General features: G+C 42.3%; 2 protein-coding genes across 7 annotated transcripts in view; one reads left to right on the top strand and one right to left on the bottom strand.

Annotated features, from left to right (window-relative positions):
• Positions 1-25801, top strand: part of LOC143898288 (small ribosomal subunit protein uS3m-like) — a 167597-nt gene that overhangs the window by 133089 nt on the left and 8707 nt on the right. For all 4 annotated transcript variants that reach the window (XM_077407656.1, XM_077407657.1, XM_077407654.1 and 1 more), the window contains exon 2: positions 10797-10927. In XM_077407656.1, the coding sequence (XP_077263782.1) occupies positions 10816-10927 (112 nt within the window). In that variant the 5' untranslated portion in view covers positions 10797-10815. The remainder of the gene's footprint in view (positions 1-10796; positions 10928-25801) is intronic.
• Tsp26a (Tetraspanin 26A) overlaps positions 1-25801 on the bottom strand; it is a 122906-nt gene that overhangs the window by 94220 nt on the left and 2885 nt on the right. The window lies entirely within an intron of this gene.

The following is a 25801-nucleotide window of genomic DNA, read 5'->3' as shown; positions in this document are numbered from 1 at the left end:
GACGTTTTGTGAATTTTTTCAGATTTTTTTAAAATACTTTAAAATAAGGAAAAATAGCGTCGAACGTGACAGACCCATGTGAACACTCCGAGGGTGCAAAAAAAAACATACAGACGGAGGGTTAAATATTATTATCGATGATTAATTAAAAATCTATTTGGTTTTATCTTGGAAAATCCATTAATTTAAAACTTGCAGCATTTTTTGGAGTTTGTCTTTGAGCGCCCATTAAAAGGTACCTATACCATAAAAAGTCAATTTTTTATTTGTTCTTACGTGTTCTTATATTTTTGATGTCTTTGAGGTTCGCGTGCATTGTTTCGCTGTAACGGTGGCACTCGTCCGGCACGAGCGTTCCATTGCTCGACGAACGCGAGAGCTAACGTCGTCACGTAGGGCCGTTATACTTGGGCGAAGCGACGCCCGCCTGGATATTACGACGCGTTTCCGGTAGCGGGTAGTATCCAGGCGGCGCGATATATTTTCTCGTGGATGTCGCAGTTTCCCCGGCAAGTCGAACGAAATGGCCGGCGCGTCGGTTATCCCTCTTTCCCGATATCGCTCGCCACACTGGATATACACGGTGTACCAACAACACTATAAAATACCGACGGCATGCACGTAAATACCTTCTTGTCGCGTGACGAGGGAGGCAGGAGGAGCGCAATGGCAATGGTATACGTGCACCAAAAGACGAGCATTGGGCATAAATTATTGCCGAGCGTTGATTCATCTCTCGGTCCGGTGATTTGTCTGTCCGCGAAACCAAGGACGGAGACACTACCGCCCGAGATGAGACCTTTTTTGCTGCGACTGACTCGTAGAATCCCTCGCGATCGAAAGAGGGAAAGAAAGATCTCGCGCAGATACGCTGCGATGAAAAAAATTGCAGGGGCGGACGTCTCAGGAGAGAGGCAATCCGTAGCCAAATGTGAAAAAATATTCCGTTTCTGTGCTGCCAAATGTGAAAGAAGTCTTCTTTTCACACTGAGCGTAAAAACAACGGTCCTATATATATCCTTTAGTTGGGGGACTGACAATCACCGATCTTCTTATATAACATAGATATAATAATTGTTGATGAGACAGTAAATAGACTGCAATTAGATAAATGTCCCTCTACGAAAGAAATTTCAGGTTTAGATATACAAAAATATAAAGTACCCGAATAAAAATGCAGACGGAATAAAATAAAAAATACAGAACTTCTATTGTGCAATTGAAGTTTTCTACAGGCTTTCAAATGACTGACGATAAATCTACTCGGACTCGCCGATGACGGACGAGCAGCCTTGACACCGGTCGAAACGTCAGGGTCAGTGGCGTCGAGTCGATCACGATCGCGCGAGCAAGGCGAAACTCACTTAAAACTCATTATCATTAATGCTTACGCAAACACTTTTACGCCTCAGCTGCTCCGCGAATGGCTGCGTTCTTGAACGCGAGGTAACTAAGTAATGCGCGGATAATCGCTGGGGATAACTAGATTCGTGGAACCTCTTTCGTAACTAAATTGTCCCGACGCCGCGCCGCGATTGGCTGGATCGTGTCATTTGGCGAATTGAATGGACGATGATGTCACTGAGTATTATGCCAATCGCCCTAGACCCGATAATATCAAAATAGAATACGCGCGAGTTGAAGTCTAAATTTAAACCTCGAGATTACTGAAATTTTGTAATTGGGCCATTGCCGCAATCGGATATCGTTGCCATGGAATCGAAATTAGTTGGAAAAACCGATTGCTAAATAGAGAGTTGAAAAAGACTGATGTTTTTAATTTCACGCGTTTTTTGACAACGGTCTCTCGTTGAAACGATTCTATTAAAACGAGTTTTGAAAAGCGATGATGCAGCCGCTCGTGTATTACACCAAATAACCGTAATATGAGCTCCCTTTCCATTCCGCGATGAAATTATCGAACGCGTGAGCCGTTGCAAATATTATACAAAACGTTCCGTTCAACGAGGTGGAATACGACCGGCGAATTTCACCGTTAACCCTCCCTCCCCTCCCGCGCTCGTCCAGCCGAGCCGGTTTTTGCCCTTTCACCCCCTCGTATCGCTCAAAATTTTCCTGACGTTTATGCGCACAAATGGCGTCGTATACACGAATCCGGTGTAATGTAATCGCTCGAACTTCCAGCACGTCCCGCGCCCGAGCAGATTGACGTTTCGACGGAAATGGCATTTTCCGTTTCGAAATTTTTGTTTTATTCAATTCCATCACGCCCCGCGAATACGAAGGAACCGTGAACGCTTTTACAAAATCTTTCGCGAACAAACACAATATAGTATAACGAGGTAACAATAAGAAATTCGTCCGGTGAAGTTGGCACATTTAGTTTCTCGAAATTCTCTCCTGTACATACAGAATATTATACAATCGACATTTTACAGAGTTCTAAGTTTATGTAGAGTCAGTCGAATCGAGTCACGTTAAAGCACCAATTGCACATTAAGGTATAAGGTAAATGTACCAATGCCGGGACACTTAAGACCTATGTCTGGATATTTTTATCATTTTAGTTTTTAAATAAGATTTTTATATAACGCGAATTATATAAAATCAAATATAAAAAGATAAAAATATAATACAAGAAAAATATTTTTATCTTTGATTCTTTGATTTTAATTCGCGTTATAACTTATTTAAGGACTAAAATAATAAAAATGTTCAGACATAGGTACGTGTCCAACCATTGGTACATTTATCTTCCCAATTTTCTAATTTTTTTGATTTTTGAATCGACACCGGGAAAGCAATAATGATCAAAGGAAGGAACTGGAATAATGATCAAAGAAGCACAAGAAGCGCGAAACATGTGCGATGTGAGCCGAATATTTTTGTCACGAGGAGAGGGAGGGGGAGGGCCGCCCGAGATGAATCTCAAAGGAGCACTTCTTTATCGTCGTTGGCGCAGTGGTTATCGATTTGAGAGGGACGGAGGAGTCCGATGGGAAATGTTCAGGAAGGCTCCGTAGGTGAATATTACGAACTCGAGCGTGACATACAATCGCGCACACCAGCGCTTTTGAGCGATGGTATTGCCGCGCCGTTACAAGGTAGACAATCTGATAAGTACATGGATATGCCATCTCGGAAATGGATGGTAAATCTGTGAGTAAGCAGAACACGACCGCCGAGAGCGGGTTAGAGGCAACAGGGCCCTTTCTGAGGGGGCGACGTTTATGCGGTTTCATAGCGCATACGTCACCGTTGCACCGCGAATATTTCGTCGGTGCGGCACGACACGAGAAATTAATTTCGGTGGCATGCATTAAACAATCGTTTCCAGCGACGAGTCGAGAACCCTCGACGAGTTTCGACCCTCAGGCGTGTCACCCCTCATGAACCTTTCATGTGGAACGTACAATAATCGGAGACAAATTTTATGTATAAATTTAAGAAAATAGATTGTACACACAACGATCCAAAAGGCGTACAAAACAAAAGTTACATTTCGTGATAATCCCAAAATGTATTTAGGGTATTGCGATATACAAACTTGATTCATCTCTTATTTTCTTTAAATTTATTGTTTTTAAATATCTCGTATCGTTCTTTAACTATTTTTCCCTGCAATAACTAGTCTTAAATATTTTTAACAACAATTACAAATATCAAAGTACTTTATTTTGCTGCACAAACAAAATGTCCCGTGTAACGCGAACACACAAGCTTGAGACTTTTATTTCACAGAACTGCGGAAACTAAATAGAGAAAAACGGGATTTTTCAGAGAGTCGTAGATTTAAATATAGGTACGTTCTGGTGTCGAACAAGTAAAAATACTCGGTGCATCTTCCAGAAGTTAATATACATTCCTCGGTCTTTTCCGGCCGTGCGTCTTACTCTCTCCCACTTTTACCGTCGTCGCTTCTCGTATTATCTCAACGATGCCACGTGGAGGATGTAAATTACAGTACGTGACGGAAGAGCGGCGGGGATCTTCCGCGTCAGGATTTCCACGTAGTATTACCACCTCGTAAGTCACAAGTTAACTCCCCTGGGAAATTACCGGGGCGCGTCGATACCAATTTGCGCCGGTTGGCCCAATGAGTAATGCGCCCGGGTGATCTCGTAGCCCCCGCGACGCACGCGATTTTGTAAACGCGCACTTGACGCGGTTCCGATATACCGCGCGGAAACGTCGTGATCTGCGCACGTGCCGCACGTGAGTGTCAACATCCGGACACTTTTTCTCAAACTACCGTCTTGCGCGCATTTATTTGCGACGAATGATCGAGATGTGCGATGTGCCTGAACTGGATCTCTGCACGAGGCGTTCGTCTCACAAGGGAACGAAGGTATCAATTTAGTCCCAAGATCGCTCGATAGGGGATAGTTGAGGAATAATTATTTATAGAATAACAGATGCGGAGATTAAACAGGAAATTCCTGAAATTCGCAACTTTAACGCAGACTTATTGGATACAATTTGTAGGCAATTTTTGAATTGGAGTGTGGTTTATGCAAAAGTACCTTTCACGGTGTGCACAAAAAAAAAGATAGAATTACAATAAGTCTACATTAATAAATTTTTACCTTCCATTTTGAGCCGTGTATCTCGGCAGCCGAGTTTAATCTCCGCACCTATTATTCTGGAAATAATTATTCCTTGCTAATCCCCTATCGAATAGTCTTGGTTCGCCTTTAAGACTAAATTGACACTTTCATACCGTTCCCTTGTCAAAAGCAACCAAAGACGTACCTATAGGCCTCGTATCGGTGCAACTGCACTTCGATATTCCGGGCACGTTTCATTCAAAATATAATCGTACATATACATAGAAGAGTAAAACATGTTTCCGCCACGTTGGTTACAACGCACAACTATCTTCATTGTGCAGCTCGCAACAATTGGCCGTCCGGTTTTTTTTCTCCATTTTTCCATGAACGAAACATTTGCCATGTTATGTTGCTGTACGAAGCTTTATTTTCCGATAACAACGGTATAGAGTTCGCTGTTACGTGCGCGGAAAATTGTAAGAATGTATATCGGACGGGAAAATTTCGCGGAGAAGGGCGCAGCGCAAAATAAAGGTGCCTTTTCATGCTGACGCTCGACGCTCATTTTCAGCGGCAAGAAGGTCGCATGACCACAATTGATGCCGGCGTCAATTGAAATTCATGAAAAGGAAAACAGCGTCAAAATTTCGGCGTCTTTGCGCTGCTTTGGCTTTGACGCTTAAAGCTGAGAAAATCCAGCTTTCTTTGCTTGACGCTAGCGTCAGATCGAAATCACGTGATCTCGCGATACGCTGAAACGAGCGTCCCATGAATTCGCACCTTTATGCTCTCTCGCCGCGTAATACGCGGGGAAAGAGCAAAACACGTGCGGTGGCAGCGGCGCGGCGGCGGCGTCGATCGCGTGGCCGAGAGATTGCCGATATACTTATATTCGCGGAAATTTCAATATTCGTTACAGCTCACAGGGATATACATTTACACGGCGCGTACTGGCATAATATTGATGTAAAGCACAATTTCGAGCTATGAGCTTTTCGAAATGTATTTTCTCTCCCGCTCTTGTTATCTCATTTTTCCGACATGGCGCGCCGCGTGTCGAGTTCGAATGAAAATTATGTCGATTGTAAACGCGAAACGGCGACAGTTTCACTCGCGTAATAATACCTTGGCGAAATAATTTCAAAGGTATATCGCCGCGCGCCGTGCGCGACAGCATGGTAGGTACGGATTGTGCGTGCGCGCGAAATCGCCCGATCTAAATCCGATCGGTGGGATTAAACGAACGGAGAGAGAAATGGACACGGGTTCAAAGAGTTGATACCCCGTGAGTAGAGTATTACATCGGTGTTATTACGTATCGAAATTTTAACTAGTTTGGTGCTGCGTCATTACGCAGTGAATGAGTGTACGGTGGACACCGTTATATCGAAGTTTTAATCAACAAGGAAATACTACACATCGCGCGATATTAAATTACGACGGCGAGGTGCACGTTCTATTAATGTGAGTATACACTTCCCGATTGTTTTCGCGATTACACCTCATTGATTGGTCAATCAAAAGTAATTTCAGAGCGTATACGATATTAACATTTTATATCTTATGGTTTTGTGTACAGGCGTGTTTCAAACGTCCGGCCTCAGTCGAAAATGTTTCGCGTTGAAGGATCGCCGAAATTATTATCGCGCAGGATAGATCGCGTTAGACGAGTTAACGGTTGGAAGAGAAGTAACTTTAATTGCACAAAATTACGTCACGTGAGTAATTTCTCGGAGCGTCTGGGGCTCCGGGCTAATGTATCATATCGCGAGTAATTGCCGCGGCGCGGGGCGGCGCGGCGACGCGCGGCGTCCAAATGCTTCTGAGTAATGCGTCAACTTTCACGCGGCAAAACAGCCTTGGCGGCGAATGCAAAATATGGGTAGTCTCGCGCTCTTTTGTGCGCGAGAGAAACGGAGAAATATGTGTGTCCTTACGAGCCGCGGCGCGCAGCGGCTGCAACTTCGCCGCATGCTATATGTCCGAGACGGGTTGTATAACTATACCGAAAGGCGTTATGCTTAGGTATGGATGTGATGCGTATCGCCGAACAGAAGAGCAAAAGAGATGAGGAAAGAGAGAGAGAGAAGGGGAGAAAGGGGAGAGAGGAGGAGAGAGATGGAAAGAGGAAGATCTCGTAGTCCTCGTACGCTATCACGTGAATCGCGTCACTTTTGCGCCGCGCCGGAAGCTGGAACGGGCCCAATGGGAGTTTAACGAGACTCGTCGACGTAGAAAACCGAGCCAAGAAATGGAGCATCTCTCGAGTGTCAGCCACCTCTGAGAAGTTGCCCGCTACTACTGCTACTACTTTTTCTTCTTCTTTCATCGAGAGCGAGACAGAAAAAGAGAGAGATATGCCTCCGTCGTTGTATTACGTATTCACCGTCGATGAATTATGTGCGACGCGCAAATTATTCGACGTATCTTTAAACGGCTGCTTCGCCACAATTTTTATAAGTTCCGAATATGCGGAGCGATTCTAGATAAGAGATACGTACACGTTACATTGATTACGATAATTTTGGGACATTCCGCATAAATGTGAGCGTACGAGAAACAATTTAATTTTTCGTGCAACCTTCGCTCGCGAGGAATGAGGAAACATCGTTGCGAGCACGTGCGAACGGTTTCGATCTGATATAGCAGCCTCTCTCGTTGGTATAATAATCGCCTCTTCTCTGCCAACGTGATCCGGAATGACAATAACGGCGTGTATTTCTAATGATGTAGATGTCGAGACGCGATACGACGCCCACTTAGTCTTCGCAATAGAGAATAATCAATCAGCCTCAGTATCGCGAGTTGAAAGAAGCGTGTCTCATTGCGTCCACGAAATTCACCTTGTCCCGATAAAACTCGCCTACGCGCGTCTTCCGATGAAATTAACCGTTTCTCGCGTTTCCCGTTGACGAAACGTTCGTGGGAGGATCAGTGTCCGTTCTACTAATACCGAGGATCGCTCCCTCGGGTATTTTGGTATTTTTATAAACGGCCAATTGAATTTCTGAACTATTTGCGCAGTTCAATTTCGTAAGTGTAAGATAAAAACGATATTATACCGCTTCTATAAGTATTATCGTAATATCGAAAATCTGATATTTTTGTTTGAACGCGGTAAGTAAGTCTTTGTTATAATACGATGGGGTGGGAACAAAGCGTCTCTCAGCCTCTTGACGATGTTAAGGGTCGGCCTCTCGACTCCCTGTCGTTTCCAGACGCGAAATTCGCAGTCATACCACGTTTCGGTGGCGAAAGGGGAGGGGGGAGTCCAAAAAGCCCGTGGACCGTACGGACGGAAGATGCTACTTTCACGATAAATCTCCGAGGACGCAATTAAGCCGCCCTTAACCGCGGCGTTGCGGAATACATTTGCGATTTCACGACGCGTAAAAGTCAGCACTCGAAGAAAATTTAATTCCGCTGCTTGCGCGAAGCTCGGAGACTTCGTAATAGCCGAAAAGCCGCGATGCAGCGATGGTAATGATGTAATTTCGAGATGTCAGATATCCTTAGCAAGTTGTTGTTGTTCGAGACGACAAGTAATGTATATGTATAATGCTCTCTATAATAATTGAAAAATTTATTTTCAGATATTCTCTTCAAAATTCGTATTTTCGGAAAATGGAGAGTATATAATGCGCAATACTGCGGGAATCATTTTATGTAACACAATCTTCTCAAAATAGATTTAAATATTTCAACATGTTTCGAGGTAAAAAATGGTTTGGATTTAAATAAAAAAGCTTTGATATTTCGTGTATAACCGCAAATCACTTTGTATAACATGCTAATTTATATACCTGAATTTGCGATTGAATTTATATTAAAGTGAATACACGTATTATAATGGATATGTATAGTATCTGTTTATACAATTCCTGCAAAAACCTTGAATATTTATTCATACTTCTAATATGTCACTTTTAATATGTAAACTATTAAGGAAGTGTATCTCGCATGACTTGTGATAAAGGCCTCGCTCGATCCTTGCTATCATTATTTTGTTATTAATGCCGGCGTGCATTTGAAATTATTGCGTTTCAGGATATGTAGGTCGTCATAGAGAGTAGACAAAGCCAATCGCTTAAGTAAATCAGCGTAGAACGGGATGTAGAGAGTACTTTAACATGGTGCACGATAGAATCTCGATTATTCGAACAGCCATTAACCGAGTGTTTGATTATCGGAACATCCATTAGCTTTACGCTTGACTATCTAGCGTACATTCATAAGTATCACGTATTATATACATGCAGGAACAGAAACATTCTGCATAAATATCCCGCTCTTTTTTCCGCTGAAATGATAAATATTTTCTAATACCGACAATGGCTTTTAAAATCTTTACCGGCATACATTTTGCAAAGGGGATTAAAAACGTGGTTTTATTTATGACAGGAAAAATGTTGGAAAATTCAGGAAAGTCTGCGAAAGTTAATGGAGCGGAGATAATTTGGAAAAATATTCTTTTTCAATTTTTGTATGTCTACGTGAAACAGTTTGAACTATTCAATTGGAAATACGCTGCTTTGCTTGCACAGAAAAGCTTTCCGAAAATAGTGCGCGGTGTTTAAACAAACTATTATAATATCTCTATTTGTGTTAGCGAATACGCCATAAACTTTTTAACTATATAGGTTTCTCTGGTGTTTCCGCAATGCGCCTCATTTTATCTACTAATGAAGGAGAGTGAGATTACTTGTATCATCGTGACAGTTTAACACTTAATTACAATTTGTACATCTTCTTTTAACATGAATCTTCTCATTTAGATGAATGGGCTGTTTTCTCGTTATCGTTCAGGTTAATAGCTCATGATAGATGTCGAGTGGACGTTTCAAATCATTTGAGTGGTCGCGAGGTAAATTTTACGACACCGTTTTTACCGCCTTTTGTAGTTTCGTGCCTGATTAGGATGTACGTATACACGTATATCGTATAGTTGAAAAACGCTTTAACTCGTGACATTAATTTATCAATGAAAATTGGCGTAAAGTGCCAGCGAGGAACCGCTTGTAACTCTTGTAAGACCAAGCGGCTCGCTGATAATTCGGACGATCACGTCCGACGACAATACGCCGTCTGCAAGCCAACTTTATTTATTCATTATCAATTAATATTTATATATACAGTTATCTTCGTTAAGATTGACGTAAACAACAACGCGCAAAAACCTAAAATAAAAGAGATGTTTTCCAAAGTGACGCCGTTCCGCAAAACATCTAATTTTTTCAAAGCCAAAGTTCTAAGACGAGAGATTTGTTCGTTTTTATTCTACCGCGATTGTATTGTTCGTCGTGATAATCGCCATAAACGAAGTTTTCACTCGCGCATTCGAATTTCCTTCCATTCCGCGTTCGAACGCCGGCGGCGGGACCGCGAATATTAATCGCGAGATTTTATTGTTCGCGCGTTGTTTTTGAAAATAATCCCACCACCCGTCTGCGCGCCGTCGACAGGGCGTTTACAGGGGTGGCGCCGAGAACAGATATAGAGGGTACGGTGAACGAAGGGAAGCGAAATTTGCGTTAAGGGGTTGCGTTCATCGGGACTAACGCGTGACGTGCCGGAAAACAATGGGATCGCCTGAACGGCATTGTGCGTAACGCGCAATATAATCGCGCGTGCACGAAACACGCAGCCGGCGAGGGACCCCCCTCGCCCCCGCTGGCTGTGATGCGCTCTAAAAGCTAGTTAGTGAGCTTAAACGAAATAATACACCAAGTTCGTTCTTCTTGAATTCACTATAATTAAATAATTAATTGCACGGCCATAATTAATGGTCGTACAGTTACATTTAATGCGTGCGCGAAATAATTAGTAGCGAGGGAAAAAAAATACTAATGAGCCTGTCCAGGATAAATACAGGGCTTTTCTTGTGCCGCAATTGACGGTTTACAGCAGTTTTCTTGAGAATGGTAGATCGAAAAGAAAAATAAAATGTGTACGACATGACATAAACAGACCGTGACATCCTGACATAAAACTACGTGTAAGACGACAACAAGTCTCTAGGTTACGATTCAACTTCAAGGGTCTCTTCTAGTCCAGGATATTCTGGGAAACATTTAAGATACTCGTGCGGAATATCCTGTATATATAAGCACATCCGACAACTACGTTTCTTCTCGGCGCGATTATTCTGTACGGGGGTTGGGGGTTCAAGAGCGAATTTCCAGATAAAGGGTATAGAGCGCGGGAATGTTCCATTTCCGGTCCCATTATGGCGAACGGCAAGTGTCATCCACGTGCATCATCGTGTATCAAATGTTATTCTTTCAGGGGGAGGATTCGCGCGACGATGTTCTCGTTCATAGGGGCCGAAGAGAGTTTTCCCTTTGTGAACCCTATCCGCGGCACTCACCGACCGCTTCGGGAGCACCAACAATTGAGGACGCGGATGCAAGAACAGCGTAAGTGCACTTACTCTCCATGCGCGTCCGAGCGCGTCGCATTTAGCCCTATACGTATCTGGATTTGACCTACTTGCGGAGAGCGCATTCGCCTAATAGAAGGACTGGTCGAATCGTCGAATTGCGGAGACAGAGTGCAGCGAAAAAAACAGCATATCGTTATACATATATGTCGTCATATAAGCTGACAATGAGTATCTTCACCTATACCGCCGACGGATCTGCTCGCCCACGTCGCCTTCCGTTCGAGGCGACGTTCCTTTGATAGGCGATATAAAAATGCGCGAGGACGATAATCTGCGTATCGCGAAAGCGACGAACGTAAACAAGGATATTAATTAAAATGAGAGAGAATTAACTCGTTCCGTCACAAAAATCGTTGCGTCACAAAAGATCGAATACCCAATTAACGGAAAAGTAATGACGCGTTGTACGTTAATAAAATCGTCCTCCAGTCGATGGATGAGGGCCATGCCACGTCGAAACGACGACGTCCCACCGAGAGGAAAAGGATCGGCCGAAGACGACGACGACGACGACGACGACGACGACGACGACGACGACGACGACGACGACGACGACGACGGCGACGACGGCGACGTCGACGACGGCGAGCATCCATATTTTACCGTCGTTTTATTATCAGAGCTAAAACGTACATCCGGCTTTCATGAATATTGGATTACCGAGTGTGTAGTGGATACTAGCGAACAAGAACCGCAAGACGTAAACGTCCTGAGAGTATGGTAATTCCGCATATCGATTTATCCTTTTTACGCTCCTGCTTCCCCCCCTTTTTCTTCCCCCCCTCTTTCGAGTGGATCACGAAAGTGCCTGTACGCTTTCATGTCGCGACTAGAACGATGAGATTCCATTACATCTTCGACCGAAGTTTACGTCGAGTAGGAACACGTCCAATGCATAATAGTCCACCGCCCAAAAAGGAACGTTTCAGCGGTAGGTTCTTGCAATTTTATTCGCGTATTCTCGTAGCTTTCGTATTATTTTTTTGTTATCTTATTCGGAATAAGGTAAATCCCCCAAAGTGCTGCCCTTTTCGTTCGTATGACCAAGTATATCTCTATCTTTTTTTGGGGAGGGACAGTGACAAAATATCTGGTTCGGTGGAAGAATAGAAATCGATCGATCAGTCTACGAGATAAAAATAAACGCAACCCTCGATCCCGTAAAGCTCAGCCATCTCTGGATTAGGAAAGCTTCGCCGCAAAAACAAGTCGCTTCTCTCGAGTCAGTCCACGGCGACTCGCTTCGAAAGTTTCGCCGGAGAAAACACACGGGGTGTTCCTAAATAAACCGGTAAAAACCAAAAGTCTATGATCGACCATTATGGGAACAGGTACTTATCTCTTCTTCAACTAAGTTATTACCATAATTGAGGAAATCGTTACGCGACTTTAATATTAACGATGCTTCATTAAAGCCCCTTGCACAATAGGCGATAGCGATAGCGATAGCGACATAAGACATAAGTGAAGCAGTAGCTTTGTCGGCAACTTTGTTGCTGTCGCTATCGTTGTCGCTATCGCTTATTGTGCAAGGGGCTTTACCCTACCGCCGTGCATATATTTTTTTGTCGTAAAATTAGAACTTTTATCCATCGCGAGGGTGGAAACGAGAATTTAATTTTCGAAAATAGCTCGAAATAATCGAAGCAATATTTTAGATTGAGTTGAATACCAAAGAAAAATTATATTTCTAAAAATTCTTAAACTTTTTTAAAAGAAGTATTTATATGCAAATAGAAAAAAAAAATATATATATGTATATAAATAGATAAAATGGAACGAGAGGATTTGAATTGACATTTTCCCATAGGACTTTTTGAACTATAAACTTGAACTATACTTCGCGAAAGGGTCATCATTGCGCCGAGCGGTTTTTATGGCGGCAATTATGCGTGTCGGCAGAAACCGCTGCAGCTTCACTCGCGCGTGATAACCGGGGCATTAGCATCCTGTCCCATCGTCGTCGTCGTCGCCGTCGCCGCCGCCGCCGTCGTCGACGGCGCGCACAAAGTTCGTTGCGTCACGCCGCGCCGTTCATCTCGCAGATCAAAGGCTTCCGCCAAAGTAATCGGGACAAAGGGATTACCTTGGTGGGAAATGCGTTTAGGATGCGTTCGTGAGCGTGGGCGGACAGCAGGATCGCTCTATATAATATTCTTCATGACATTTTCCGGTGGCCGGAAGACGAGTACGTTTCGCGCACGCATCGGACTCACGTATGTACGTGCACACGCACTCACGTCATTGCACTTATTCATCCGTGTGACTCACGACAAAGCGAGGAGGGTCGTCGAACCCCTTGCGCTCCCTCGCTCTCTCTCTCACTCTCTCTTTCTTTCCTTTTATAATATCTTTCTTCCTCTCTCTTTCTTTCGGTATCTCTTATGAGCTCGCTCGCAACTGTTGTGGCAACGCAACAGGCCGGTTTTCAAACAAATAAAGCTGTCCGAGAGAGAAGAACGCGCGATTTTCTATACCGCCCAGTCCAGTATTCGTCACGCCGCAATAAAGACGAAGTGTAGTCGGCACGAACCGAGACGAGAGAGAATACCACGCTCATATTTATTAAAAAGAAATCTAACACAAGTCGGAATTACACTCGTAACTAGCTGGCTTTTTCTTTCTACATCCGGTGGAATGCCGAAACGGTATTGTTTTCGCGTGCGACTCTAGATTAACAGCGAGGAAAAAATTATGGATATTCATTTACTTTAATTTTATTTAATTTCGTTATCGTCCACATATATACAATGATATCATATGTGAATCTGTCATGAAACATCAATCTCACCCTCTGTATGCGTATATCCAGCGGTGACAATTATATACAATGACGAGGGGGGGGGGGGATATCTCTGCGCGGGAGGGATAAATTGTATTGCAGTCCTCGCAACGAAATGCATTTTGCGCGAAAATCTCTTTAATCCGCATCGCGAGACAAACGAGCGCGACGGAAACCGCCGTCCGTCGTCTGAACGAGGCAATTTAGCTAAGAGACGCTGAGTCCGGGAGGCTTTTTGAGCCGGGAAGGACGGACGCTATATCCGATGCGCGTTAACAATGCACCAGCACACGGTGAATGCGCAACACGCGAACTTTCCTCCCTCCTCATTTACGAAGGTAACGCGCCGTTGATAAAATACGCTCGATATTTCAGCCCCGCGTGTGTGTTTTCGCCTCCTCGTGGCGGTTCGCGGGAATATGCCAGCGTTTAACCCGATCCCCCTCACCCCCTGATCGCGCGCGTGCATTACGCCGCGCGGAATTTCGATATTGAAATTTCGGGCGCTTCGCGACAATATCATACGGCCGAAATTTGTTGCAATAATTACAGGGAATATTAATGAGGGGAGTTAATACGGAACGTATTCCGAAATGCCCTGGGCTCTTTGATGCGATTCGTCGCGATTCGATAGAATATCGCGCGCGGTTATACGATATATGTATATAGGTCGTTGGTTACACACGTACGCATACAGATTCACTGTGTGCCGTGTGCAGATTAAATAATGAATCGCAAAAATCATTCTTATCTTCAACAGTCTGAATTTTTAATGTAATTATAACCAAAGAACCTAATATACGTTATACTTTTTTTTACTTTTTTCACTAGAAGTTTATTGATATTAGAGAAAGACTATAATACGGTAAAATTTCAAACTTATATAGGTATCTGTTTTTATTTCGTTCGCAAATAATGCAAACGCCACGAATAATCTCCGTGATTAACGACGCAGTTTAATAATTAACGCGGAGATAACGCATCTCCGCGTGATCAATTAGCGACGCCGCTAATTTCTCGATGGTGACGGCCCTCGACGTCGATTGGAAATTAATGGTCACCCTACCGTAATTAGTTGCGCGATCGGCAACAATGTAAACAATGCGAGCGCTCGCTGCGTGAATATAATAATTCGCGCGCTCTCGGGTCCCGGCGCGGATAGTAATTATCGCGAAATGTTTTAGATGCTGCATTTGCGCGGGATATATACTTTCTGTCATCGCCGTTAATTCAGGTTCGCGCGCGCGCGTCGCTTCGGCTCGTTATTTAGCCGGAAGGCGTTAATAGAGACGTAAATTGACCGACCGGCGGAGATGACCGAGCGGCGTCACTCTCCCCACGGTAAATCGAATGAAAATACGCGTATAAGCGCGACAGGAAACGAATCGTTCCTTCCGCTTTCGAGAAGAAACGCGAGAGCACCGTCTGCCGAGTTGCGCGTCGCAACTCGCGCGAATCTCTCGTTTGATTTTATTTAATTGAATTACGCTGCGCGATTTAAATTTATTGTATTTGCGAACGGATAGGAAAATACTAATAAAACTGCGTTTTATTTGACGCACGTACCTCTATTGAAATATTATACTTTTTGTTATACGAAACGCGTTAATTAAATTATGAATTTTACATGAGATGAAAATCTGCGTTGAGAGATTAAATGCGTTTTAATTTTTTTTAATTATATTGTTAATTATATTTAATTATATTTTATTTGATTTAATTATAATTGGAAACAATCTCATCCCCGATGACGGATTTAACGATTTGCATAAGAGTATGTCATACAATATGTATATATATGTAGGCAACTATATCGTAACTACGAGCCTCTAATATCAGGTTACGTAATGATTAGAAAGCGAATCGGCGTTACTCCTTGTCCCGATGTAACATTCATTCGAGTCGCGGGCCTCGTTCGCATACACCGACTGTATATGCACGCGGTCTTTATTTGCGTTCTTAATTAGCATCGCTCATTATCCCGCGCGATGGATGCCGATGATATACGGAGGACATGGGAGAATATCAAGCGCGGTTTCCGCTGTCCTTCGCCATGTTTTAAACTCCGTTAAGGATTGTAAGTGTAAGGCGACAAATCACCTCTCCGTTGTTTTCGAAGGTTGTTTTGAAGATTCGCGCGATCGTCCCGCGATTAATCCGGATCGAGTCATCGATATTTCGAGTCGAAACTGAAAGTTCAGCGACGAAACCCACGTGGGACGGGACCCGCAAACGATAGCGAGACAGCCAGCCAGGAACGGGTTTGCGGTCGGCGGAAGAGCAAAAGAAAAGAATTGCAAATCGCGCATGGGCGCGTATCGCTAAAAATAGGAATTACGTTTGTATCGTGTTTCCGAAGGGCAGATACACATCCCGTCGTCGCCGATGTCGTCAGTCACGAACTTTACGAGCTACCGTCGAAACCGCGAGTAGCGGTTGCAGAATATATGCACCGCGCGCGCCATTAACGCGGCATTTGTGCTTTCGCCGAATTATACTTACTTACCGCACCGCACGGCCGAGACCGTGGCTATGCGCGCTGGCTCGCGTATGATAAAAAGTATTATCGTCGAGCGTAATCGGCGTAACGATCGCGCGGTATAAAGTCCGCCGGTGCAGTTAGTCGTCGGTAATTGAAAGCTTTTAACGTCGGTTCCGCTACGATTTCATCGGCCGCAACTTCGAGTTGCATGTAATGCAGCCTCGCCAAACATTGTGATCGCTGGAATCGAACATATTTCTTCCGCGCATATCTTTTTATTTCAGCAAAATAAACGAGTACCTAACGCTTTACAGATTGCTTGCAGATTAGTCAACATATATGAATTGGCAATATAGCAACTACAATACGTACAATGAGGAGATTATACGGATTTTTATAGATATTCTCATCGAAAGAAGATATATAGGATTAGTATTTGTTTATATCCGAAATTAACTTTCAAGTTTATAATAATACGTTTTCGAATATTTGCCAATTTCGAAAACAAACGTGCAACCAGAGGATATCTACATTTACTTTTTGAGTTTCGAAATTATTTCAGTTGTTAATTATTCACCGTGCATCAGGACTTCAGAACGATTTTAAATACTGATTTGTTTCAACAAGTCTATAAACAAGTACCTGCTTGCAGCTTAATTAGCGCTTGATCATTGGCGCTTGCTATTGAAAACTCGGCGTTTCTGAGACTTCGGAGTGGGGACGGTATTTTTATGACGTGCTCTCAATCGGGCGACGGTGTTCAATTAGCAACTAATTATAATCGCTTACTCGCAGCACGTCGATGAAAGTCGAGCTGTTTATGAGAAGAAAAGTACTCGTGTAAGAGCCAACGGCGGCGGGCCCGGAGAGGGGGGCGGGCCCGGAGAGGGGGGCGGGGGGGAGAGGGCCGCGTATCGCCCACCTGTTAAAGTTCTCATCGGACTTCGGAAATAACGGCGGCCCGCCGTTGCTCCGCCAGCCTGGCGGAGTTAAAATCTGGGAGTTCGTTTTAATAATCTCGGCGTTGGCGGTGTAACGCGCGGCTCGCGTTACACCAGTGAGATAAGATTACAAAGAGCTGCCCCTCCCTCCCCTTTTCCCCTATTCCTCGAGAGAATGTGCGGGGACCGGCTGGCAGACTTCCGGCGAGAAGTTTAATTCTTAAAATTGTTCCCTGAGTAGCCGCTTGTTAAGCATCTCCTCTCCCCCCGTTCGCCTCCTTCCTTCCCGCCCGCATCCTACAGACTGTAACTTCGGCGCATTCTTTATCAAAGTTGCAACAGAGGATGGGTAATCGTAGCGCAGTGGTCTTTCAAATTTTTGCGCTACCGCGACTTCGCGCCTTGCTCTATTATTCCTAATTAATTTTTAAAAATATATAATAATATGTAATATTAATAATTATTACATATTATTAGAGGATATAGGATGCAGATCGCCACGATAGAAAGTGAATTAAATTTCATGTAACTATTTTACGAGTTCTTATTTGTTGAGATTTATAGTCAGCTAATTGAACGATTGAGTTACACATTTCGATTAATTCGTTTGAGTAAATGGATGAATTGATGGATGTTACATCGAGTTTCCGTATAAACAAATCGATTCGATACTCCTGCGCGTCTCCTTGCAATCTCCCTTTGTAGACGTGATAGATACAATTTTATATCGACTCAGGATGAAAGCAGCCCGATTGCATCCTGACGTTTTCGCGGACTCCGGCTTTGAGGCCGTCCTCGCTTGACATTAACATAATTCCGGAACAGAACGAGAAAGAGAGAGAAAGCCGGGGGAGAGAGAGAGAAACACAGAACGCTTTGCATTCGGCCTGTACCGTGAACTATTCCGGATGCCGCGATGCGGTCGTATGTGCACCTTTGTGCTGCTGCAGCGCACGACCGGTGTGTGGCCTTTGATGTTCGCGATTCCGGCAGAATGCGCGAACACTACCACTGCGACGTTCCGTTTCAACGCATCCACCGCGCGCGCACCCCTTAGAATGCCATTATCTCGCTCCTCGCTGCCTTCCAGAAGACTTCTCGACCGCGCATCTCTCCGACGTCAGCGGCCGCTCGCTCGCTCCAAATACCCGAAATTCGTCCTTCGCCTTTCAAAGTTCCAGTCGTAGCTTCTTAATTCTTAACGCGATCTCGTCGGTATTAACTCTCGAGTCACCCAGCGATTACAATCGATATATATATATATATATATATATATATATATATAAAAATAAGATCTTGCTGATTTTATATAGATTTCAATTTACAATTTCGGAATCGTATAGATTATGGCGGATATTTTTTATAATTGTTATCATTTTTATTAAATACATAAAAACATACCTATCCTTTTAATACGCCGCTTGTTTGTTCTATTATCTTAATTACATGTAAATAAGAAGTGTAGTTATCCTAAGTATAAAAGATAAATAACGTGTATACATGCATATTATAGTTGATATGTTGCGGGGACATTTATCTTTTCATTAATTAATTTAATTAAGCGCGTTTAATTAATTTACCAGACATGCAGGTTTATACCAATTACTAACATTGATATTAATATATTTATGTTCCTTGTTGTTCGTACGTACAGTGAAACAATAATTTGATTTGTTTACCGTATTAACTGGAGATTCAATTTCACTCAATTAGTTCTAGAACGCAAAATAGAATTATTGATAACCGTGACATAATTTGAATGCATGCCTTTCAGATGATTATATGCGCATATACATATATACATATATACATATGCGCAAATATACGTACACATATGTATACTTATGTATGTTATGTGTATAAAATAAATATAATTATCAATATTATAAATATATAATTATTTATACATGGTGTTCCAGGTCAGGTCAATAAAACTTCTTATAAGAAATTAAATTTGGAGCAAAAATGTTCTTATAAACATAGATCCGGAAACTTCGTTAAAAAGTTATAGTTAATAAAAATTTTAAAAATTACGGTTTTTTGATAATTTTTGAAAATAACTAGCTATTAATCGTTATATTGAAGCGAACGCTACGAATGTAGTATTTACACAAAGATCATCAGAAAGGTGATTTTTTCCAGTTTCTGCTTTTTTTATTGTTTTGAGCTTATTTTCTTTTAAATGTCTTATCAGAATTAAATGAAATTGGTGTAATTTAGTTTATTTACTTATCAGATTAATTTCGTTACTTCAAATAAACGAAGGGTTTTGAAGAGTTATTTAAAAAAATCATCAATAAAACGTGATTTTTCGAAATTTATTAGATGTAACTTTTCAAAACAAATCGTTTTCGGACTTATATTTATAGGAACTTTTTTGTTCTAAATTCAATTTCCTATAACACCTTGAAGTTTTATTGACCTGACCTGGAATATACATATAATTATACTGAATGGCGCACATAAAATCGGCCTAAAACGCAAAATACAATTTTAAAGTTATATTTCGTCTACGTGAGTCATGTCATATTCAGTTGAACAATTGCGTTTTTATTATTGTATGGAGTACATTCGCGCATGTTCTTTCGTGAATGCGACATGTGCGCGCGGAAATACGAAATATAACTTTAAAACTGTATTTTGCATTTGAGGCCAGTTTTATGTGCGCCACCCTGTATACGTACAATTAATATGAAAAAATTTGCATTCACTGTCGATGATCACTGTAGCGTCGTACGCGAGTCTTGTATCTTTATTCGTAAAGAGGACTCCTCGCAACGTCGTTTGTCGGGTTAATGCAGTCTAAGTCGCGAGTAACGAGACGACTTCCCGAGCGACTTCCGCTTCCGCGGCTGCACATGCGGCGCAACGACTTGAGAAATATCGAGGAAGGGAAATTATCTCAAAATTCTTCTCTCTCTCGAGAATTTTGCAAAAGATACGCGAGAATGTGTGCCGCGGTTCTATAATTCAAGCGCCGGCGAACGCGGAGTCAAAACCGCTTTAACGCGCGACGCCTCTCGCGCGCGCACGCTTGTGTGTGGCATAGTTCTTTCGCACGGTGGAGTCTCCGGTCGCGATTACGTCGCCGTAGGATATAACAACGAGGGAATTGTATTCCTCTGTCGTATCTCGCACGACGTTTTGAAAAATTAATTTATGGCTTAACGACATATTCTTTGTCTATAACTGTCAGAATCTATACTTTCGTGCATGGAAAAAAAACGTGCGGTTTGCCTGATGGATAGTTCTTGAACAATTAGGATAATTGGCCTGTTCATTCAACCCGACGAATTGACAAAGTTTTGCTCTAATATAAACGAAGGGGTATCGATGTGCTTCACGGATCGGATTTGGTCAGAGTTGTCGGCGCGCGAAGACGGAAAAAAAAATTACGGTGAAAAATTCGTATCCGTCGCGTTTAAATCACCGCGGAATGGGTCGAAACCACTCCACATTGTCACTGTCGAACCGCGAAGAGCCCAGGGCGAATTGACGAGCGCGGAGCGGTTCGCTTTGATCGTCGTGGTACATGTCATCGTCGTCGTCCCGAATGGAATTCCCGCGGAAACTCTACGCGTACCTACTGCGCGCTCTCTTCTTCATCCATTTGCCATTACCGGAAGTTCGTATACATCCTGGCAGGTAAAGGACGTATCGAATGAGGAGTCGCGTCCAGAATCCCTCCGCGAATCTCCGTGGCATGGTGGCCGGTTGCACTGGTTAGAAACCGGTTGTACGAGCAACTTTTGTAATGAGATTCCTCAAACGCCGCCGACGGCGATACAGAACCGCGATGAGGGCCCGCGGGTGAAGGGAGGAAGTTGGCAGGGACGGATCTAGGGAGTTCTCGGAGAGATTATATAGCTGAAACCTCCAAATGTATCGCTTCATAGAATTATGAGTTTTGGGAATGCTTTTGAAGAAATATATAAAGTCGTTCTCTTATATATTTCTCTAGCTGCGAACCTGGGAAGATGTAAGTCCGAAAAGTCACTTTTCCAAGGGAAATCTGTGGCGAATCGTGTATTCGCGTAAAGAGATCAGACTAAAGAAACAAGTATGAATGAATTTATTCAAATATAATCTTGTACATACAAATAACTAGATGTGAATAAGTTCACTCACTTCGAGGCAACTCTATATATAAGACAACGTAGAGATCCTCAGTGTGTTAAGGACGTGTCTCTATTTTATTACAACGCGCACTCGCTGCGTTATAACCTTGTTTTCAAATAAACATAATTTAGATTTAACTCGATCTAGCTGCTTCGTTCTGTAAATTCTATATAATTCTGATTGTAACAACATATAATTTCGAGATATACAATTAGACAAGGAAAACAATAATTTCGAAACTAGTTTTGAACTTATCGACTCTTACTTTCTTTCACTCTTCAGAATGCATCGGATATGCATCGAGATTTTTAATGTAACTGCATTATATGGAGGAGTAAAAGTCGTAGTGGCGTAAGTCAAATTTTAAAAAATATAGACTCGTGCGCGCGCGCGCGCGCATAGATGCAATCTATTCAATATATAAATTGCATCTATGCACACGAGTCAATATTTTACAAAATTTAACTTACACCACTGTGGCTTTTACTCCTCCATATATCTCCGAGTAAAAAGTGTAAAATTTCATTGCGTGTAATTCTTTCTTCCGAGTATATCAGCAGGAGTATAATGCTACGCGAGGTGGACGTGGACAGACTGACGTTTTCGCGAAGAGCAGTATCGGCGTTGGTTTCGTGTGGTCGGGCACCTCGGGAATCACGCGGGACACGCACGGGCTCAGCGGCCGTTCACACGCACGGGAGTGACGTGTAAAAGCGGGAGAGTGCCGCCCGGCGCGGCCGTGGCCGCGGCGGCTCGGAGTCATCGTCAGCCGGCAAGGCCAATCATCTGTTCGAGGGCAGCCATGCAGAAAGCGCGGTGAACGGATTCGGCTCGTGAAATACCTATGCCGATCTCGTCGCCGGATTCCTTTTCGGTCGAATACGAGAACGCGGCTGCCTGCTCGCGGCGACTCGGACGTTTTCACCGAGTCATTCGGGGGATCCGCCGAGCAATAAACTTCGCCTAAAATTGTTAATTTTGATTTAAATATTTTTCGACGCTTTTTATTGAATATTTTAACAATTGATATTCAGAGATTCGAAAAATAATCTCATCGAAAATTGAAAGTGGAATGAGATTTCGGAGCCAATCCTTTTTTGCCGGAGAGATTTGACCAACTTTTTTGTTATGTATCATTTTTTAATGGTAAAGTTTATTTAGTTTGCAACATCGAGGGATAGAAAATAGTTACCTCATATTTTTTTATCTATTATTCAGGGGCGAGTTACTTTTATTTTTTAAACGGAAAAACGGAATGTGATAAATATAATACATAGAACACATATTTCAATGATCTGTCGCTTGCACAGTTTATTTTCATTTTCCGGATAAAATATGAAGAATAAACGATGTAATATAATTTGTTTCTCCGCGAGTTTGCACGAAAACAAATATCCAAACTAGCCACTGAAGCGGCCACCGTTAATTCGAGCGAATTGCAACGGAACTGGACCAGCTGTGCAAGCACGATAAGCGCAATGACTGCATCAATACGATATTGCGACGATATTAACCAAATTGGAGATGCAAATAACAAGCAATCAGAATAGGAGCATCGGCCGATAGCAGCACGGTTTAATCGCGGAGATGAGAGAAATGTTGGAAGGAGCGTCCCATTTTTTTTCTTTCCTCGCAATTCAAAGAGCGAAAAAGGGGCGAGCGGGCGGAAAATTGCGTTACGAGTTTGTTGCGGGATTGTGAACGACGATCTCGGAGGCGCGTTCACGTCCAACAAGCCATAAATGCTTCGCGCGCGCGGTATTTCATTTTCCGCGCGCCGACTTTACGAACCGAGCGGCGCGACTCGGGTTTCCGCTCGTGCGAGAAAAATCATTCCGCCCTATCGTGGAGGAAGAACTCTGCGATGAAATTATTTACGCGACGGTGTCGTTATTATTTTTCAGCGACGAGTAAAAATTTTACGAGCCGGTGTTGCGCGAAACGTGCGTTTCCCTCAAAGCCTTCTCTCTCTCTCCTCTCCCTTTTTTCTTTCTTTTTCTCTCTTTTCCTTTTCTTGTCCCTTTTACATCTCATCCTGTATAGACAACGGGGAACGCTGGTAGCCGTCGGGTTAACTCGCCGCGACTTCCGAACTATACAAAACTTAGGACCCCGGCGAATGTCTGTAAGTTCACCGAAAGAATATCATCAGGACCGTGCTGGCGAAGTTGTAACTTTTATTAGCTCAGAGCGAGTCGAGAATCCTGATTCAACCAATTTCGCGGATTTTCACGTGGTCGGGTGATACACGACTGCATATTAATCGTAGCACTTTCCCCGCGAATAAAAATACTACGTTCGATTTCCAATACCTACTATATAAAATATATACAATACAAAAATTTTGACGAATGGATAATTATCGTTATTGGTCATTAGCGCGAATATTTATAGATAATTCTCAAATTGGGCAATCTTTCTTTTTACTAAAAAAAGAGATGAATAATAATTAATCAATACTTATTGTTATCGTATATATATAATGTACAATAAACAATAAATATATAATTTTTTTATATACTGCATTGATTTCGAAACAAAAATAAAATCTGTCACATCTTAAATTTTTAAGATATTTGTTTTTAATTTTTATTTTTGTTCTCTTATTTATTTTAAGTTTATTTATCTTTGAATATGTTAAATTTTTTAATATTAATTATTATTATTAATAATATTAATAATAATTAATATTATTTTTCATACTTTCGTTCGCGAATTACGAAACGTATCTCAGACGAGCGTGGTCTTTCGCGGCACGACCGCTACTTAATTACACGGAATGCGTGGCAGGAAGAACTCTACACATATCACTAGGCTAGTGCTACATTTCGCGAAAACCCCCGAACCGAGCCAGCCGCCTGGCTACGGGAAAATCAATAACACCTTTAATCCGTCCCGGTGAAATAAAAGCTCGCACAGAGTTCATTACCGTGCGGTTACTTTAACCTAGTTAAGAAGAACCCGGTCGGCTTGGTGCGACCCGCACGCGTATTTTTCACTGTTCGGTATCGCAAGACGTAAAAGCGGTTGTAATTATTCGCTGTTAATCGGCAAACATTTATCGAAGAAATAGGGATGTCAGACTTGAACAATTTTTTATTTACAATTTTGTTACGTGTTAATGCCTGCGAATTTGTGCAAGGTCCGCTCTTTCACCTCGATTGCGACGTTATTGACATATTTTCGTTGATAACAGGTCGGAGTCTCTATATCGAGGAAGACCTTAAATCTCGCGTCTCGCGTCTCGCCGACAGCGCGTAAGGCTTACGCAAGTCTCCCTGAGAAAATAGGATTTACTCGGAAATCCATGATGCGACGGGCTCAAGGCATGCCTATTTTACGGCACGTAAATCAATTTGCGAAACGTGGTAACATATACATACGTCGCGCGGATTCTCCGTGCTGCTCCGCGCGTATACACGAAATAAAGTTACGATTTGTAAACGGGCCGTGTGTCGTGCGACGTGGCGCGACAATGCGCGCGGCCAACGTGCTCGCGGTATTGTTGATCTATCGTGACCATTCCGTCGTGTGCGCGTTATCCATCGGCGCGGCGCGGCGGGCGCTGTAACGGCCGCTCGATCAAACGGAACCTAAATCAAAGGGACGCGGGCACGACTCGTACTTAAACGGTGTGTCCCGCAAACGGAATCCCGAATCTGTTTGAGACCGGCTCGTATCATCCTCTTTAAGGTGGTAGGCAATCTCGTCAGGTAAAAAATTTATCTTTGTTTTATCAAATTCAATATTTAAGAAATAAAAAACTCTTGAGTATTTAAAATTTTGGCACATGATTCTATAGGTAGTCTTTTATAATTATTAAAAAAAAAAGAATAATTAAAAAATATTAATAACAACAGGAGTTATTGGTAATGAAGGAAAACAGCTTAGTATAGCTAGTGGTGGACATAAAATCTCGAAAACGGCTCCAATTTTTTTCAAAAATTTTTTATAAGTTGAAAATAAAATCTAAAATGTGTCGGAACAGCATTTCGAAAAAAATTTAAAAAAAAATATTTGAGTTGCAAGAAAAGTATAAAATTGCATTTTCTTTAATAAAATTGAAAAGAAATTTGTTTTTCAAATTTTGCTTCCAACACGTTTTAGAGACATTTTTTTAAATCATAAATTTTTTTTAAATTTTGTTTTAGATTTTTTGTTACTCCGGAATTACCAGCTACTAAATGGAAAAAACTATTTTCCTTTATTACCAATAACTTTCGTTATTATTAATACTTTTTCAATTAATTATTTTTTAAAATAACCATAATTTATAGAATTATGTGCGAGTTTCAAAGAGACTCCGAATTTTATTATTATTTTATTATTTCTTAAATATTTAACTTAAAAAAATATATTTTTTTTCGCTTGTCAAGGTTGTCTACCCTCTTAAGCATGCGAACGTCGCGCACTGTTGATAGGTTGATACGCATTGATTCGCGTATTTTTTCTACGAAAGATTATTCGTGTATTATTTATTGTTCTTCCGACTTCAATGCAGCCGTAAATGGACAAATCAAGAGC

This window comes from Temnothorax americanus, unplaced genomic scaffold, assembly GCF_048541705.1.
Source record: "Temnothorax americanus isolate GAGA-0224 unplaced genomic scaffold, ASM4854170v1 Scaffold23, whole genome shotgun sequence".
NCBI classification, from domain to species: Eukaryota; Metazoa; Arthropoda; class Insecta; order Hymenoptera; family Formicidae; genus Temnothorax; species Temnothorax americanus.
The sequence above is the reverse complement of the archived record's forward strand: the minus strand, read 5'-3'. Positions and strand labels throughout refer to the sequence as shown.